This window comes from Geotrypetes seraphini, chromosome 9, assembly GCF_902459505.1.
Source record: "Geotrypetes seraphini chromosome 9, aGeoSer1.1, whole genome shotgun sequence".
Taxonomy (NCBI): domain Eukaryota; kingdom Metazoa; phylum Chordata; class Amphibia; order Gymnophiona; family Dermophiidae; genus Geotrypetes; species Geotrypetes seraphini.
The window spans coordinates 75,045,476-75,065,571 of NC_047092.1; the positions used below are offsets into that span (position 1 = coordinate 75,045,476).

General features: G+C 41.8%; 1 protein-coding gene across 3 annotated transcripts in view; it reads right to left on the minus strand.

Annotated features, from left to right (window-relative positions):
- The window catches only part of PPM1H (protein phosphatase, Mg2+/Mn2+ dependent 1H), a 261,462-nt gene that overhangs the window by 74,744 nt on the left and 166,622 nt on the right, over nucleotides 1–20,096 (minus strand). For all 3 annotated transcript variants that reach the window (XM_033958800.1, XM_033958801.1, XM_033958802.1), the window contains exon 4: nucleotides 12,049–12,161. In XM_033958800.1, the coding sequence (XP_033814691.1) occupies nucleotides 12,049–12,161 (113 nt within the window). The remainder of the gene's footprint in view (nucleotides 1–12,048; nucleotides 12,162–20,096) is intronic.

Below are 20,096 nucleotides of genomic sequence, written 5' to 3' on the forward strand. Positions count from 1 at the left end.
GCCCTCTGTTCCACAGACATTTTGTTCTCTGTCTCATGACCCTAATCCACCATTTTATTACTCAGAAACATCACCAATTGAGAGAGATCATAGAAAATAAAATTTTCATTCTTATATTTAAATAGGGGGTGGCTTAAGGGATCTGGCCAATTGGAGTCTTAGAGTACTCCTAGCGCATCCCATAATGCACTGGGAGAAAGGTTAAGATTCTGGTTGGCCCAGGTGCCTAAGGCCCCTCCTATGGGAGAGGCCTTAAGCGCCTGGGCCAATCAGGGCCTAGGACCCCCCCCAAGTGTATCCCACAATGCACTGGGAAGGGGCAGGCCTGCCATTCAGTGGAAGCGGGCCTGCTGGCCAGAGGGAAGAAGCTTCCCTCCAGCCAGCCAACTTAAAAAAGGTACTGTGAGATCCAGGTGGGCTTGGGGAGCATGCCCTTCAGTGTGTGTGTGTGTGTGTGTGTGGGGGGGGGGTTCAGCAGGACGCAGTGTTCCCTCTAAGGTGAGCGCATGAGCGATCGCTCACTATTTTCAGTGGCGTCGCTCATACGCTTTCCCCTGTCGCTCACTCGAGGGCAGAGGTGAGAAGAAGAGGCGGCGGCCTGTAGTTTAAAGTTAAAAGATGCAGCGGCGGCTCCTCTCAAGATCCCCGACTGCATCGGACGTCCCGACGGGTGGGGATTCGTGAGAGGAGCCGCTGCCACGTCTTCAGTGTCCTCCAAGGGCGGAGGGGCGGTCCGCCCCGGCTGTGCACCGCCCTAAGGCTGCAGTCGGAGAGGAAGTTCGGGCCAGCCAATCGCTGCCTGGCTGGGCAGAACTTCCTCTCCGACGGCAGAATTGACGTCGGGGGAAGCTGGTCGGCCCGGTGTGAAGCAGAGAGAGCTTCGGACAGCCGCGGCGGTGGCTTTGGGGCCTGTTTCCCCCGATGGTGGAAGCAGTGGCTTTGTGGAGGATAGGAAGAAAGAAAGGGGGCAGGGAGAGAGAAAAAAGAAAGAAAGGGCAGGGAGAGAGGAAGAAAAAGGGGAGGGAATGAGGTCTGGAGGAGAGGAAGCATACAGGCTGAAAGAAGGGAAGAAAGATTGGATGCACAGTCAGAAGATGAAAGTGCAACCAGAGACTCATGAAATCACCAGACAAGGTAGGAAAAATGATTTTATTTTAAATTTAGTGATCAAAATGTGTCTGAATTTATATATGCTGTCTATATTTTGCACTATGGCTCCCTTTTACTAAACCACAATAGTGTTTTTTAGCGAAGGGAGCCTCTGAGCGTCGAGAGCAGCGCTGGGTATTTAGCGCAGTTCCCTGTGCTAAAAACTGCTATTGTGGTTTAATAAAAAGGAAGGGGGTATATTTGTCTATTTTTGTATGGTTGTTACTGAGGTGACAATGCATAGAGTCATCTGCCTTGACCTCTTTGAAAAAAAACCAGAATAGGAATGATAATTAACATTTTCTCAGCGTATAGTGTGCTTTGTGTTTTTTTATTTTATTGTTGGTAGATCATTTTGACTTGGTCATTTTAAAGTAGCTCGCAAGCCCAAAAAGTTTGGGCACCCTGAGCTAGAGGGTTGAAGCTCTGTATTTCTATTTTATCCCCCCTTTTACAAAACTGTGGAGCGTTTTTTAGCGCCAGCCGTGGTGGTAGCAGCTCTGATGCTCAGAATTCTATAAGGGTCAGAGCTGTTACCACCGTGGCTAAAATCCACACTACAGTTTTGTAAAAGGGGGAAGGGTTAGTTTGTGATGACATATTCCATACCAGGCGAAGGTGTTTTCTGTGTTCTGTGTGTTCGAAAAACATGGTTTTCTGTTAGGGTTGACGGTGTAGGATTGATCTGTACTAGTCTGGCTTGTTTAGTTTTACAATGGGTGTATTGATGTACTGCTCACTGCAATATGGTAAGATGCTGCCTTTTCCTAGGTACTCATGTGTGACGTGTGGCTTGTTACTAAAAATCATGTTTTTCGTACAGATGGGGGGGGTGCCAAAAAATGATGGGCCCTGGGTGTTACATATGCTAGGTATGGCACTGTATGTAAAGATACCAGAAAGCTGGCGAAGCAAAAACTTTAAGTAAATTGTTATTCTTCTAAGTTTTGAGTATTTAACTCTCCCACAATCTCATGGGCACTCGTTTCAAGTTTATTGAGATTTTAATTTAAATGCAATATCAAATATTTTCAATGCGTATAACAAAAATAAATTTGGGGAAATAAATAAAACCATTTGAACAATAAACATACAAACATATCCATGGATGATTAAAAATACATAAGGAGTACAAGGATAAACTACATTTGTTTAAAAATGCATCCTCCGCGCCTGCTCATAAATTTGTGGAGTATGCAATTTGTCGCTCATGCATATTTTTTTTTTGCACACACCTCATCAATCCTTAGAGGGAACATTGGGAGGGACTGGGCATCCTTCCTGCCAATGATCTAGGGGAGGTTCCAGCAGGAGAGACTGGGTATCCCTCCAGCTGTGGATGTCTTGGCAAGGTGGTGGCAGGAGGAATTGTGCACTCCTCCTGCTGCAGAAATTCAGGGGTGGGGGTGAGTCGGCTTTGGGGGTACTGGCAGGAGGGGCTGGGCATTCCTCTTGCCGGAGGATGTCTTGAAGGGAACTGGGCATCCCTCCTGCTGGTAGTCTTCATGGGGAGAATGGATTCCCTGCCATGGCCGCTAAACTGATCACAGCAGGGAGATTCCTTTGCTGCGATCAGCTCTGTGGCAACCCGATTCTCTAACCGGTGCTTATGACATAGACCAGTGTTTCTCAAGTCAGTCCTGGATTATCCCCTTGCCAGTCAGGTTTTCAGGATAACCACAATGAATATGCATGAAAGAAATTTGCATATAATGGAGGCAGTGCATGCAAATCAGGTTTATGCATATTCATTGTGGATATCCTGAAAACCTGACTGGCAAGGGGGTACTCCAGGACCGACGTGAGAAACACTGACATAGATGCTGGTTAGAGAATCGTGGTGTTAGGTGATTCTATATAGGACGCCCATGTGTGAATCTCAAAAGCTGCTTAGGCAGCTTCTGAGACTGGGTGTCTTATACAGAATCTGGCCATCAGACCTGGTTTTACATTGTCTAAGTCAAACATATAAGTTCTGCCCAGGCAGCCTCATAAAACTTTCGATTATCCCTGCAGTATGACTAAGTGTAGGTCGCTCTAGCTCTCAGATGCCTGTGATGGATATGCATAAGGTAAAGCAGGGAAAGGATATCTTTCATCGAGCTGAGAATATTTAAGAGTTTTTTTTTAATCTATAAAGTGTACTGTGTTTAAATTAAATCCAAAAATACTTGAAAAACTCTAAACAGCACTTATCTTTTTAGTTATTCGGCTGTAATCTTTGAGTGGCCGATGTAGCTGGTACAGCTGATAGTTGGCATCCCTCCTGCCGTTTGGTTTTTGGTTGATTGGTGAGTGGGTGGGAAGTCGGGAGGCATTGGCGCAGGAAGGATTGAGTACCCTTCCTGCTCCGTTAAAGGTATGGGGGGCAAGAGGGCAGGGCATCCCTTGGGTGGCAGGAGGGAGTTGGCGGCGACGGCAGCAGGCATCGGCACGCGGTGGAGGGGGGCATCGTCACGTGGGAGCATCGTCGCGGGTTAAAGGTTTTTTCAGAATATGTAAAAAAGGAAGAATTCCTTTTTTATGTATTCTTCAAAAGCGCATTTCCAGCCCGTGGTTTTAAAGGGTAGGTTAAAACACGGGCTTGCACTGCGGGGAAGAGCAGGAGATGGGGCAGAGAGCAGGCGATCAGAGCTGAGAGCAGGGTGTTTGCACAAGCGACTGGTCCACACCAATCGCTTGTTTTTTGATCGGCCAGCCAGTCGGTATGTGTTGTGAATCGCGTCCTTCCTGCTTTGCATGCTATTTCCCCTCATTTGCATGCACAGATCAGAATCGGATTGCAGGAGAGGTTACTGAATTGGATCAGAGGAAAATCAGGTCGCAAAGGAGTCCAAACCGATCAGTACATGATTGGTTTGCTTAGTGAATCTAGCTCTTAGTTTTATTTACCATCCCTTTTTTTGCTGTAGCTGCATACAGGGCAGAGGATTTCAATACAGTATCTACAATGACATCCAGATCTTTATCTTGGGTGCTGACTCCTAAGGTAGACCCTAGCATAAGGTAATTATGATTCCCAATGTGCATCACTTTGCATTTGTCTATATTTAATTTCATCTGTCATTTGGATGCCCAGTTTTCCAATTTCCTAAGGACTGCCTGCAATTTTTCAGTCCTCATGTGTTTAGACAACTTTGAATAGGTTTTTGTTATCTGCAAATTTAATTACCTCACTTGCCATCCCAATTTCCAGATCTTTTACTGCATAAATATGTTAAATATTACTGGTCCCAGCATAGATCCCTGCAGCACTCCACTGTTTACCCTCTTTCGTTGAAGAAAATGGCCATTTAACCCTACCCTCTGTTTCTGTCCAATAACCAATTCCTAATCCACAGAACATTGCCTCCTATCAATGACTCTTTAATTTTCTCAGGAATCTCTCATGAAGAACTTTGTGAAAAGCTTTCTGAAAATCTAGATACACCACATCAACCGGCTCACCTTTATCAGAGATCCTACCAGTACCAAGGGCAGATGTGAAAAGGCAGGAAGAACTACAATCAATAAATGCATGGATGAGGAGATGGTGTGAGGAAGAAGGGTTCCACTTCGTGAGGAACTGGACAACGTTCTGGGGCAAGAGCAAGCTCTACAGGAGAGATGGACTGCACCTGAGCGTGGCGGGAACAAGACTTCTAGCAAACAACGTCAAGAGAGGAATAGAACAGGCTTTAAACTAAGAGAAAGGGGAAAGCCGACAGTCGACCTAGCGTCGATGATTCGGAAGAAGGTATCCCATGAAGATACTAAGGGGAAAAAAGGCAGGGAAGAAACAAGAGACAAATTACAGGAGTCAACTAACCCAGAAGAGGAGGTTAGAAAGATTGTAGCAAAAGAGAAGACACCAAAGACTGAAGCACAGGGAAAAGAAATGAAGACGACAAAATGCCAGGATCTAAACTGCATATATACTAATGCAAGGAGTTTAAGAAACAAAATGGGGGAGCTAGAAGCCATGGCCAATGCAGAGGACATAGACATCATTGGAATCTCTGAAACGTGGTAGAATGAGGAAAACAAATGGGATACAGCACTGCCGGGGTACAAGCTCTATCGCCGGGATAGGTCAGGTCAGAAAGGAGGAGGAATAGCCCTATACGTAAAAGAAAGCATACAATCGACAAGAATGGACACAGCGGAGATGATCAACAAACTGGAATCGCTATGGGTTAAAATACCGGGTAGGAAAGGGCATGAAATAAAGATGGGCCTATACTATCGTCCACCCGGGCAAACCGGAGATAGCGATAAAGAAATGGATGTCGAGATGAAGCGAGAATGCAAAAGTGGTTACACAGTTGTTATGGGAGACTTCAACTATCCTGGGATAGACTGGAGTCTTGGAAGCTCAAGATGCGCTAGGGAGACAGAATTCCTGGAGGCTATACAAGATTGCTTCATGGAGCAGCTTGTTAGAGAACCGACGAGAGGAAATGCCACTCTGGATTTAATCCTAAATGGACTAAGGGGACCTGCAAAGGAAGTGGAAGTAGTGGGACCGTTGGGAAACAGTGATCATAATATGATCAAGTTCAAGGTTGAAGTAGGCATACCGAACGGAAAGAGAACCATAGCGACATCTTTCAACTTCAGGAAAGGAAACTATGAAGCAATGAGGGAAATGGTAAGGAAGAAACTTAGGAACACTTCCAAAAAATGGCAAACAGTAGAACATGCCTGGTCTTTTTTCAAAGACACAGTGAGCGAGGCACAAAATCTGCCTTTTTTCAAAGACACAGTGAGCGAGGCACAAAATCTGCACATCCCCAGATTCAGAAAGGGGTGCAAAAAGGGTCGAACAAAAGACCCAGTATGGATGACTAAAATAGTGAAGGAAGCGATAGGCAATAAGAAAAATTCATTCAGGGAATGGAAAAAGGACAAAACTGAAGGGAACCAGAAGGAGCACAGGAAGTATCAAAAAGAATGTCACCGTGTGGTAGGGAGGCACGAAATTTCAAACCGTTCTTCAGATATGTTAAAGGGAAACAGCCAGCTAGGGAGGAGGTAGGACCGCTGGACGAAGGAGACAGGAAGGGAGCGGTGAAGGAGGAGAAAGAAGTCGCAGAAAGACTCAACATGTTCTTCTCGTCTGTATTTACAAACGAAGACACAACCAACATACCGGAACCTGAACAAATATTCAATGGAAATCAAGCAGAAAAATTAACATCCATGGAAGTGAGCCTTGATGATGTACACAGGCAGATAGAAAAACTTAAAACTGACAAATCCCCGGGTCCGGACGGAATCCATCCCAGGGTTCTGAAGGAATTAAAGGAGGAGATAGCGGAACTACTGCAGCAAATTTGCAACCTATCCTTGAAAACAGGCATGATCCCGGAGGATTGGAAGATAGCCAATGTCACGCCCATCTTTAAAAAGGGATCAAGAGGTGACCCGGGAAACTACAGACCAGTGAGTTTGACCTCGGTTCCGGGGAAACTGACGGAAGCACTGATTAAAGAACACATCGATGAACATCTGGAAAGAAACGAACTTTTGAAAACAACCCAACATGGTTTCTGCAGGGGGAGATCGTGCCTAACGAACTTATTGCACTTCTTCGAAGGAATTAACAAACGGATGGACAGAGGAGACCCCATAGACATCATATACCTTGATTTCCAAAAAGCCTTTGACAAGGTGCCTCACGAACGTCTACTCCGGAAACTGAAGAACCATGGAGTGGACGGAGACGTACATAGATGGATCAGAAACTGGTTGGCGGGTAGGAAACAGAGGGTAGGGGTGAAGGGCCACTACTCGGACTGGATGGGGGTCACGAGTGGTGTTCCGCAGGGCTCAGTGCTCGGGCCGCTGCTATTTAATATATTCATAAATGATCTAGAAACAGGCACGAGGTGTGAGATAATAAAATTTGCGGACGATACAAAACTATTTAGTGGAGCTGGGACTAAAGAGGAATGCGAAGAATTGCAAAGGGACTTGAACAAATTGGGGGAATGGGCGGCGAGATGGCAGATGAAGTTCAACGTTGAGAAATGTAAAGTATTGCATGTTGGAAACAGAAACCCGAGGTACAACTATACGATGGGAGGGATATTATTGAATGAGAGCAACCAAGAAAGGGACTTGGGGGTAATGGTGGACATGACAATGAAGCCGACGGCACAGTGCGCAACAGCCGCTAAGAAAGCAAATAGAATGCTAGGCATAATCAAGAAGGGTATTACAACAAGGACAAAAGAAGTTATCCTGCCATTGTATCGGGCGATGGTGCGCCCGCATCTGGAATACTGCGTCCAATATTGGTCTCCGTACCTTAGGAAGGATATGGCGTTACTCGAGAGGGTTCAGAGGAGAGCGACACGCTTGATAAAAGGGATGGAAAACCTCTCAAACGCTGAGAGATTGGAGAAACTGGGTCTCTTTTCCCTGGAGAAGAGGAGACTTAGAGGGGATATGATAGAGACTTATAAGATCATGAAGGGCATAGAGAGAGTAGAGAAGGACAGATTCTTCAAACTTTCGAAAAATAAAAGAACAAGAGGACACTTGGAAAAGTTGAAAGGGGACAGATTTAAAACGAATGCTAGGAAGTTCTTCTTTACCCAACGAGTGGTGGACACCTGGAATGCGCTTCCAGAGGGAGTAATAGGGCAGAGTACAGTACAGGGGTTTAAGAAAGGATTGGACAATTTCCTGCTGGAAAAGGGGATAGAGGGGTATAAATAGAGGATTAATGCACAGGTCCTGGACCTGTTGGGCCGCCGCGTGAGCGGACTGCTGGGCATGATGGACCTCAGGTCTGACCCAGCAGAGGCATTGCTTATGTTCTTATGTTCTTATTTATTCACACTTTCAAAGAAATGAAGCAGATTGGTGAGGCAAGACCTCACTTGGTTGAACCCATGCTGGCTCTGCCTCATTAAAACATGTTTGTATACTTGTTCTATAATTATATTTTTTAAATAATAGTTTCCACTATTTTGACTGGCACTGAAGTAAGGCTCACTGATCTGTAATTTTCCAGATCACCGCTGGAAGCCTTTTTAAAAATCAGCATTAACACTGGCCACCTTCCAATCTTCAGAACAATTTTAACAGCATTTGACAGATCACTAACAGCAGATTAGCAATTTCATGTTTGAGATTTTTCAGTATCCTGGGATGTATACCATCCTTTCCAGGTGATTTATCACTGTTTAACTTGTCGATTTGACTCAGTACGTCTTCCAGGTTCACTGAGATTTCTTTCAGTTCTTCCACATCGTCACCATTGAAAACCATTTCTGGTTCAGGTAGATCTCTTACATCTACTTCTGTAAAGTCTGAAGCAAATAATTCATTCAGTCTTTCTATTATGGCCTTATCCTCCCTAAGTGCCCCTATTACTCCTTGATGATCGAATGGTCCCACAGATTCCCTCACAGGATTTCTGCTTTTGATGTACCCGAAAAATCTGTTGTTATGATTTTTGCCTCTTTGGCAAGTACTGATGGTTGTAAAGGAAACCAAATTTTTTTGTGATGCACATCCCATCTCTTGGGGACACACTTGTTAAGAACCACTGGACTTTGCAATTCCCAGGACAGATTTTGGACATCTCCGAACATTTTACCATCAGAGGCTGCAAAGTTCATTCTTACCATCACTTGTCTTGTGCTTTTGGTGTTGAGAATAACAAGATATCTGCCACTGTCTTTCATTCCATTACACACTTTCTTCAGCTGGAAATAATTCGCAATGGAACATTAAACTCATATTTATAGAATGAAGGGTAAAATGTAAGGGGAGCAAATGATGAGAAGTCATACGGAAAAGCTTTTCTGACAGTGAATAACAATTTAAAGCTGCAGGGAGAATAGATCCATGTTGTCAAAAAAAAGAAAAAAATGACTGAGTGTTATGAATGCACTGCAGATAAAAGAGAATTGACCACAGAAATATTGAAAATATGCTAATGCTGAAAAAAGGAAGGATCAGGCTGACGTGTAGTATATGGCAAAGCTTTTATTCCATTGAAAAAGAAGGGCAACAATACTTTCTAATTAGACTGAACAAGACCAAATATATGTATGTATGTATGTATATATGATGAAAGAAAAAGAGAGGTAACCTAATTCTTACAGCTTTGGACTTTTTTTTTTCTTTATGCAAAATCATAACAACAGTCATGACATTTGTACACAAAAGTAAAAAGATATCATGCATATCATGATAATTGAGATAAAGAAATATAAACCAAATATGCTAAAGCTCATAATTTGGGTCCCAAGATTGAACAATGAGAGAGGCAAGGAAATTAAATCCAAAAAGAAGCTAGAATCATTGATGGCAAAATGACAGCTTCACTTTCAATTTACAATTGCACAAAAGAATCTAAATGATCATTCTGTCGGAGTAGCCAGTACCTAAGTTAGAGCTTGTTTAGAGGAAATAAAGGCCTCCTTTTATCAAGCTACGAGAAATGCTCAGACGTTCATTCAATTCCTATGAGCACAGGAGCATTTACTGCACTGGCCCATTTAAAAGGTGTGATAAAAGGGAGCCAAAATTAGAAGGATGAGAAGGCTCAAAAAAAGACACACTTGATCGAATTCAACTTTAAACATTTACATAGCAACTTAACTTAAAAAAATATGCTCCCAACTGCAATACTCTAGGGTTCTTTGAGTACTCTGGGCCATTTCCTTTGATGGTCATGAAGATCAGACATAGAGGAGCATAATCATAAAACAAGTCTAAGTCGGTTTTGGGCCTAAGTCGCTAGTCGTCCAAAGTTGGCAGTGTCCAAAGTCCATTCCCGAAAAATAGGTCCAAAATATATATATATATTTTTTTTTTTTCGAAAATAGTCTAATTATACGTCCAGCCGATTGATCATCCAGACAGAAAGGGTGGTGGATCACTGGAATAAACTACCGGTGCAGGTGATCAAGGCCACTAGCGTGCTCGACTTTAAGAATAAATGGGACATCCACGTGGGATCTCTACGTGGGTCGAGCAGCACTCTGACTTAATGGGGTGGGACAGTAGAGTGGGCAGACTTGATGGGCTATAACCCTTTTCTGCCGTCATCTTTCTATGTTTCTATGACTGCTAAGTCGTCTATCATTATACCCCATTCTCATCCAAAAATTAATCCAAGTCAAAAACGCCTAGAACAAGACCTTTTGGACATGGGAGGAGCCAGCAAAGTGATGGATTGGACACCTAGACATGGCAACACAGTAGTGAGGCACCTTACAGGGCACTGCTGTGAACTTCACAAAAAGGGTGCCTTCCTATCTTTCCCTTCTCCTCTATAGCCAACTCCAGACTCCATCCCTACTACCTTGCTGCAATGTATGTATGGAACCAATTGCCTGACTTGCTATGTCAACCTCCATTTCTAGTAGGATTCAAATCTAAACTCACGGCCCACTTCTTTGAAGATGATTTCAATTCTAAACTCCAAACCACCTTCTAAGCACCATCCCACCATCCCTCTAAGCACCTTCTATCTTATCATTCCCTCTGTAATTCCCCCACCTGAGCACAGTGCATTGGTACACCTTTTTGCCCAGTTTGTCTGTCTTGACTAGATTGTAAGTTCTTTTGAATAGGGGTATTCTCTTCTGTGTTTTGATGTACAATGTTGCGTATGTCTAGTAGCACTGTAGAAATGATTAGTAATAGTAGTAAAGTATTCCCCCAAAATTCGCGGGGGTTACGTTCCAGGAGCACCCACAAATAAAAAAACCTGTGATAATTGGATGCGGTTTAGGAGCGGGGATCAGAGGCAAGAGAGGGCTGCACGGGCGGCTGCTGTGAGTGCTGATGCGGGCGGTGGCGCTTGCGGCTTTGACCCGGGCCGGGATCGCTGCTCTGAAAAAGTGGATCGGGGCCAGAGGATGTGCATGGCGGTGTCCCGGGTCACAGAAGAGGCGGGCGGAGGATATTTTTACGGAGGGAAAAAAACCGTGAATGATTAGGAGCACGAACACTGAACCGTGACTTGACGGGGGAGTACTATACTTCAAATGGACTTGTTTTGGATGTTTAGCATTTGGATGTTTTGATTTTCGAAAATGGCCAAAAAAGGTATGTCCTAAGGGCCAGAATGTCTAAACAGATCACTTTTGGAAAAAAAAAAAAAAAAAGATGTTTTGCAGTTTTGAAAATGGTCATTTTCCAGACCTGACTTTTAGATGTCCTTGCGGAAACATCCAAAGTCAGAATTAGACATCCTATCAATAATCCCCCTGTATGCATTTTTACCTTATGAGCACTTTTACAGAGCAGTGCTTAAGCATTCTGCTAGCAGTTTTGTAAGTAGTAATATTCTGTGAACATGGGCACTCGGTTATATACTTGCCCTTCATGTGTCTTTATAAAACAGATCCAAAATAAGCAACTGGCTATAAAATTATCTTCCATGTGGAAGCAGAATTTCAAATTGAATGTATGGCTTGGAAAAATTATGTTAGAAGTCTCTTCCTATCTTGATTTTAGAAAATTGTTAAAGACTCAACACTTTGATAGGCTGGTATCTTAATGCATTCTGCTTCATTTTTTCAATCAAGTTCCTTATATTCAACTTGATGTATTTTATCTGTTCTTTCCCTGCCATGCCGGTATTTTCTGCATTATATTGTAAATGCTTTCTGTCTTTATCTGTTTTTAAACCCATTATTCTAATTTGTATTTTATCTGTATCCCGTGTATTAGCTCACCTTGTTGTGAACCACCTAGAACTTTTTCGGTATGGCGGTATATAAGAATAAAAAAATTTATTAGGAATAAATTATTAAATTGAAGGACTTATTGGGTAAAAAACAGAGGTTATGCACATTAGTCCCTTAGAATATCACTCACATTTTTTTTATTTTCTATGATCTAAAAGTTACCTCAAAAATATTGAAAATATAGTCTCAAGTCTCTTACCTGCTGTCTCCAGCATTTGCTACATATAGTTTCCCCAACAGATAAACAATAATAAGAGCTGTGCAGCCACCCGATATATTGTACATGCTTCTTTCCTGTTCAATTTGTAAATCCTGAGAAAGAAGGAGCAAAACAATAAATAGGCCTTGGTATCAAATTATAGTATGCTTAGCTTAGACTTTTCCAAATCATTCAGGAACGTGCACAGGTTTGGAAAGGGCAAAAAGAATTTAGCAGTATGACTCTATTGTCCTCTTAATCCTAACAATTTAGAGTAGCACACCCCTGCAGCGAAAGAACTCTGGATAAAAGAAGTTGACCACAAATGACAGAAAAGTGGAGCTTTTAATTCCAGACAGACTGCTGGAAGAAGAAGAGCAAGAGGGTTAATTGTGGGAGAAGAACTCAAGGGCAGATGCAGAAAGACACATGGTAGAGCTGGCTCAGTGCACCAGTTCTACCGCACAATTAACGAAGAAAAATCCTGTTCGTATGCTATAAGCAATGAGCATTACTGCTGCATTAAAAACATGACAGTAATCTGCAGCTCTTTGCAGAATGTACCCTTCTTGACATTAAAAAAACAAAAGTATCAGAATTCTGCATTGGTCCCAATTTCCTCCCTCATGCCCAACCTGACCTGGCCTAACACACCTCCATCTAAATTTTTAAAAACAAAACAAAAACAAGGTAGACTAGCGACTCTCCCTAAACCAACATACCTCTGCTTCTAAATTTAAAAAAACAACAAACAAACCTCTTATTACTTTAGTGATCCCCTTGAAAAATGGCAGTGCCCATGGTGCATCCTGGAAAGAACCAAGTATGCAATATGATGGAAAAATTCCTTATTCAAGATGCTGGTGCCAGAGGCAGGAGTGAGTGGGCATTGCCCTTGCCTCTTTTGAGCTACATGTCTTGAGGTGCCTCTTTTAAGCTACATGTCTTGAGGGGGGTGGGGGTGGCTGAGAAGAGGTTCAGGGGGTTGCTAGTAGATACCAGGAGGGTCAGGTCAAGGGGCTACTACACTACCAGGGATATTTAGGTTGGGAGGGGGGGGAAGTTGTCAGGGAGCTTTGTATGGCAGATTGACCCTGCCATTTTTCAAAATGGTGGCCACAGAGGCAGAAGCAAAACTGGCATCACTCTTGCTTCTTTCACGTATTCATGGAGGGATCTGAGGTGGGGGTTGCCACCAGACATCAGGGATTTCATTTTTAAAATCAGGGCTAGGGGTTGGGGAGAAGGACAGAAGACACTAGATTATCAAGGTTCTTTGGTTATGTTGTGGTCAGATCAGTTTGGGGGTAGAAGGAGAGGGTTGCTAGTCTACCAAGAAACAAAACAGAAAGCTACCGGGTACAGGGATTTCAGGTGGGGGCTTCCCCCTAACTCTTTTATGTCGCCTTAAATCTGGCAGTAGATTTCTTGTGCTGAAGCGTTATAGAATAAACTTGTAAGCCTATATTAACATGGAAAGCATGCATACACTGGGAGGACTCGTGGCTAAAAGATAACCTAGGGAAGCACTGAATGTCCCACCAGTCTCTCTTTCTTCCCAACCCCAATTCATCCCCATCATTTTACACCATCTCATTTTTCTTTTCCTCCTCTCCCCTTCCATGCACAGCTCATCTATATCACAGTCATAACCCTTCCAGTCCAGCCTAGCCTATCCATACCATCCACAATCAGGTAGGATGATTTTCCTTTTTCACAAAAATAAAACATAAGAACATAAGAAATTCCGCTGCTGGGTCAGACCAGTGGTTCATTGTGCCCACCAGTCTGCTCACTAAACTAAACTAAACTAAACCTTAAATTTATATATCGCATCATCTCCACGGAAGTGGAGCTCGACACGGTTTACAAAGCTTAAAAATATAAGAAGAGAGAGGAGAAAGATTTACAAGGGCATATATAAAGAGGGGACAGCCCTTAGGTCAAAGACCAGTGCCCCAACTGAGACTAGCCTTATCTGCATACGTTCTGGTTCAGCAGGAACTTATCTAACTTTGTCTTGAATCTCTGGAGGGTGTTTCCCCTATAACAGCCTCCAGAAGAGCGTTCCAGTTTTCTACCACTCTCTGGGTGAAGAAGAACTTCCTTACATTTGTACGGAATCTATCCCCTTTTAACTTTAGAGAGTGCCCTCTCGTTCTCTTCACCTTGGAGAGGGTGAACAACCTGTCTTTATCTACTAAGTCTATTCCCTTCATTATCTTGAATGTTTCGATAATGTCCCCTCTTTTCAAAGGAGAAGAGGCCCAGTTTCTCCAATCTCTCACTGTACGGCAACTCCTCCAGCCCCTTAATCATTTTAGTCGCTCTTCTCTGGACCCATTTGAGTAGTACTGTGTCCTTCTTCATATATGGTGACCAGTGCTGGATGCAGTATTCTAGGTGAGGGCGTACCATGGCCTGGTACAGTGGCATGATAACCTTCACGATCTGTTCGTGATCCCCTTCTTAATCATTCCTAGCATTCTGTTTGCTCTTTGCACGGACGGCTTCATTGACTTGTCGACCAGTGCTCCCAAGTCTCTTTCCTGGGGGGTCAATCATGTTCTTCTCCATTTCTCTTTCGATTTGAAACTTGACTATAGATCTTTTCCATTATAGAACTTTTTCAGAATTTTGGTATCACATACTGCCAAAACTCCCTCTATTTCCCCGTGACCCTTCAATAAAATAACTGAAGGGCTGGAAAATGACAAAATCCCACCTACTCCATTCTTAACCCAGTCCAGCTATCACAGACATTTTTACTAAACTTAAACATTCAAACCTTTCAAGTCTCTAGTTTGTCTTAAACTGTATCTACTGTCTCTGCTTATTCTTGATCTTCTCTTGTGCTTTCTTTCTGCCTTCATGTTCTTCACCTTTTAATTCTTTTCCAGTCTTCTTTAATTTCTCTTTCCTCCATGTTTCCTACTTAATAGCTTCTCTCTCTCTACATTCTCGTATCTCCCTTCTATTGTTACCCCCTCATGCTACTTCTCTCACCTTCATGTATCTTCCCTACACTATGACTTCTCCTCTCACCTTTTTCAGCCCTATTCCTAGTCCCACACAGCTACATTCCATCTCTTACAAGCTCCTCTTTCTTCTACAGTTTGTATCACCTTTGTCTGCTCTTTTTCCTTGTTCCTAAATTGTCTCATTCTCCTAGCTCCCTTCCCTCATCACATCCCATTATCCCTCTGAGTTCTCTTAACCTCACAGCCTGTTTCTTTTCCATTCACATACCAATTGCTGTCTTCATCATTCAACCTTGCTTCCCTTTAGAGCAGCAGTGGTCTCAAACTCGTGGCCCAGGGGCCACATGGAAAACTTGTGCCTTAAGTGTCCAGCGGTCATGTTCTGGGACGTTGTCCACCTCACTGCTGTAACCTCACGCAAGTGTTTTCCTGCATCGGTACACGATTGTCCTCTCCACTGCACCTCACAATCACATACTGACGCAGGAAAGCGCTTGTGTGAAGTTACAGCAGTGAGGAGGGCAACATTCCAGAACATATGGTAACTATTGGAAGCAGTGCAGATTGTGCGTGAGTCCTGTGCTGGAGGAGGTGAGAGCTGTATGCTGGAGGTGAGCGTTGAAGGCAGTTGCGGATGCGACCACCGGACACTTAAGGCACAAGTTTTCCATAAAGAATCATTCTTTATAATACTGAGGGCCTCAAAATAGTTGGTCTAAAATAGCTGGTCCAAAATCTTGTCTCTTGCAGTTGATACTTTGATAGTTTTTCACTTTCTGCATTTTCACTGCTTTCAGTTTCAAGTTTCAAGTTTATTAAATGATTTTTTATACCACCTATTCAAATTTCTAAGCGGTTTACAATATAAAATTACATAAAAGCAAATTATAAAATTACATAAGGACACGTAAAAATGGGGGATTTGTAGGTACTTACCTCATACAAAGTTGTCATTTCTTTAATAAGACATTAACTATTTTTTCTGAGACCCTCCAAGTACCTACAAATCCAAAATGTGGCCCTGCAAAGGGATTGAGTATGAAATCACTGCTTTAGAGCTTTCAGATACTTTCAGCTCTTCATAGCAACATTCTCTCTCCCATCTAATAATGGCTTTCAATTTCCTTCATCCCTTTATAGCCCTCTCCATTGTTTCCCACAACTCCACTCCCAGCCTCTATCCTCATTACCCTGCCCCTCTTCCCCTTACAATTACTTTCTGCCTCTTTCAGTCCTTCACAGCGGAATTTCGTCTCCCTGCCAAGAAACCCTTTTAGTTCCCCTGACTCCTTCTTAGACCTTTCTATTCATCTCCCATTGGTCCACTCCTTATCTCTACCACCCAGCTCCTCTCCCCCTTACACTTCCTTTGTTTTTCCCCAGCCTTTCAGAGCAAAATTCTTTCCTAGCAGTAACTCATTTCAGTTCACTTACCCCTTCCTATTCTTCTCCCTGCAGCTCCACTCTCAGCTTGCCCCATCATCCAGCCTCTCTTCCCCTTATAGCTTCAAAGCAGAATCCCCCCCAAAAAACTAGTAACCCTGTTCCATTCCCTTCATCTCTTCTTAGCCCCTCTATTCCTCTACCCACAACTCTACTTCAAATGTATGTCCCCATCACCCAGCATCCCTCCCCTTACATGTGCTTTCTGCTAATTCCAGCTCTTCATAGTTGCAGGCTGTCTCCCATTCAGTAGTTACTTTCAACCTCTTTCACACCTTCTTAGCCCCTCTTTTCCTTTCCCAGTATTTCTCTGCCTTTTTTTACCTGAATTGCTAGACATATTGCACATACTGTGGTGTGTGTTAGGTGCCATTGACTCCTGTTCAAGTCCTAGTGACTTGATGAACAACATCAAGTTTTTGTGGCAGAATACAGAAGTAGATTGCGAGCCTTTCTTCTGCACAGTATAAATTTGATGTTGTCGCCATTGTTGCATCAAATGCAATCCTCTGCCTCCAATACGGTGCCCATCTACTGCTGCCCAGATGAGTGGAACATCATTAGTTTGACATCTCGTTAGACTGACATCTCTGATAAAACCTGTCCGCCTTGGGAGGCCCTGCTGGTAGTGAAACTACCGACATAACATAACATAAAAATTTGTTTCTATACCGCAATACCATTAAGTTCTATGCAGTTTACAAAATATAATTAAAAACAAAAACCCTGCACATATACAGTTGAATGTAATACATTAATTTCCTAAGAATCTTATAAACAAATACGTTTTCAATTGTCTCCTAAAATGCTGATATGAGCAAGAGGTTGCTATTAGAGAATTCAGATCTTTATCTCATATTGCAGCTTGAAACGACAGAAGACGTTGATGATATTTTCTATAGTGACAACCTTTGACAGAAGGAAAAGTAAATACAGCATGCGTACATCAAGAGTGCTTTGAATTAACAAATGTGAACAAATCCAGAAGATAATTAAGTGCAAGGCTGAACAATACCTTATAACAAATGCAACCAAATTTAAATTTCATACGAGTCTCAACTGGCAACAAATGCAATTCATGAAAAAAAAGGGGCGACATGATCAAACTTTTTCAGATTAAAGATCAGTCGAATGGGAGCATTCTGAATAATACACAATCTACATAGATATTTTTGGTAACCAGCAAAGTAGACCATATTACAATAATCCAACTGGCTTAGAACCAATGACTAAACTAATAATCTAAAAGATGAGACGTCAAAATATGCTTTAATGGTGCGTAATTTCCACAATGTGTGGAAATCCTTCTGTACCAAAGTGTCCACCTGATCTTTCATGGTTAAATTCTGATCCAGAATCACTCCCAATATTTTAATGGTAGAGTAAATAGGATAAATTATTGCATTCAAAGTCAAAGAAGTTTCAGTGCAATTTTGATGTGCAGTTGCAAAAAAAAAAAAAAAAAAAAAAAAGAACCTAGTTTTCTCAGAGTTAAGTTTTAATTTAAATTCAATCATCCATTGTACAATTATTAGAAATACCTCAGCAATTATAAGCCTTGAATGGGAAATTGAAACTGTAATAGGAATCAGGATAGTTATATCATTAGCATAGCTGAATATCTTAATTCCTAACTTAGATAATTTTAAACATAACGAAGATAGGTAAACATTATAAAGCAGAGGAGAGCGTGGAGAACCCTAAGGCACACCACACGGATTACTCCAACTATCAGAGTAGTCATTATTGAAACGAACCTTATGAGATGAAAGAAAGCCTTGGAACCAATCATAAACTTTATCTTGGATACCTATGGCATCCAATCAGTCTAATAGATTTTTATGATCTACTAAATCAAAAGCATTACTCATATCAAACTGCATTAACAAGGCACTAATACCGTTACTGAACAGATTATTCAGACAATCCAGAATAGAAGCTAGAACTGTCTCTGTGATATATAAAAGACGAAAGCCTGACTGACACATGCAAAAGAGAGTAATGCTTTCAGCTTCTCAGATGCACGCAAGACCCAGTAGCACGACAAGCCCATGTATGTTTCAAGTTTCAAGTTTTATTTCACATTTGATGAATCGCCTATTTCGAAATTCTAGGCGATGTACATAATAATATAATATAGAAACTTTAACCTAATTACAATAAAATCAATTAAGACTCACATGAAAGATAGGGAAGGAGGGTAAAGTTACAATGTGGGAGAAGAAAAAAACAAAAAACCAGGAAAGAACGAAAGGTAGGGTAAAATTTTCAAAGTTTTTCTTGCATAAAAATTGATTAAAGGCGTCCTTTAGTTAAATTATAAATCAAAGGCGTCCTTAAATAAATAAGATTTTAAAAGCTTTTTAAATGTTAGGATATCACTTTCAATTCTGATGTAATGGGGAAGGGAGTTCCACCATTGTGGCCCTGCAACAGTAAACATTTCAGCTCTTCTTGTTCCGATGACTTTTAATGATGGCACAGTTAATAAGTTTTGATTAGATGAGCGCAAAGATCTTTGGGGTTTGTATGGGATAAGTGATTTTAAAATAAATTGTGGTTCGCTGAATGTGAGGGTCTTAAAAATTAGGAACATCAGCTTGTAGAGGATCCTATGGTTAACTGGTAACCAATGTGCGTCAATTAATAATGGGGAGACGTGATCGAATTTTTTTGCATTGTAGATTAACTTTATGGCCGTGTTCTGAATGATTTGCAGTCTTCTTTTTTCTTTTTGGCTGATATTTAGAAAAAGGGCGTTACAGTAGTCGATTTTAGTTATGATGAATGAATGGATTAAAATCTTTAAAGATGAAGGATAGAGAAATTTGGAGATTGATCTTATCTGTCGAAGTTTGTAGAAACAATGTTTAACAATGGAAGAGATATGTTCATGATAGGATAAGTTATTATCGAATATCACTCCAAGAATTTTAACCGTAGGTTCCGTGCTGATAGGTATATTATTAATAAGAAAAGGTTTTATGAGTGAAATATCTTTTTTCCATTTAAATAGAATGGATTTTGTTTTGTTAATATTCAGAGCTAGTTTGTTTGAGTTCAACCAGTTATGTATTAACTCTAATTTTTGATTAATAGAGAAGATGTCAGTGTCGCTTTCGGGATCTACAGGGTGAATCAATTGGATATCATCCGCGTATGAAAAAGGGATGAAACCTGTTGCCTGACAAATTTCTAGGAGTGGTGATAAAAAAATGTTAAATAGTAGGGGAGACAGAATGGATCCTTGAGGGATTCCAAAAGTTGAGGTAAAAATAGAAGATTCCTCATTGTTAAATCTAACGGATGAAGTTCGGTTGTTGAAATAGGATTTGAACCAATTTAAGACATTCCCGGTTATTCCTTTTTCTTCAAGTCGATGTAGAAGTAGTTCGTGGTCAATTGTATCAAAGGCGGCCGAGATATCTAAGGAGAATAAGACGACAGATCTGTGGTGGTCTAAATAGTATTGAATATTGGATGTTAAACCTATCAGGGAGTATTCTGTGTTATGAAACTTTCTAAATCCAGTTTGATGTGGATGTAACGCGTTTGTTTTTTTCAAAAAAATCCGAAAGCTGGTTGAATACTAGTTTTTCTGTAATTTTGGCAAGAAATGGTATG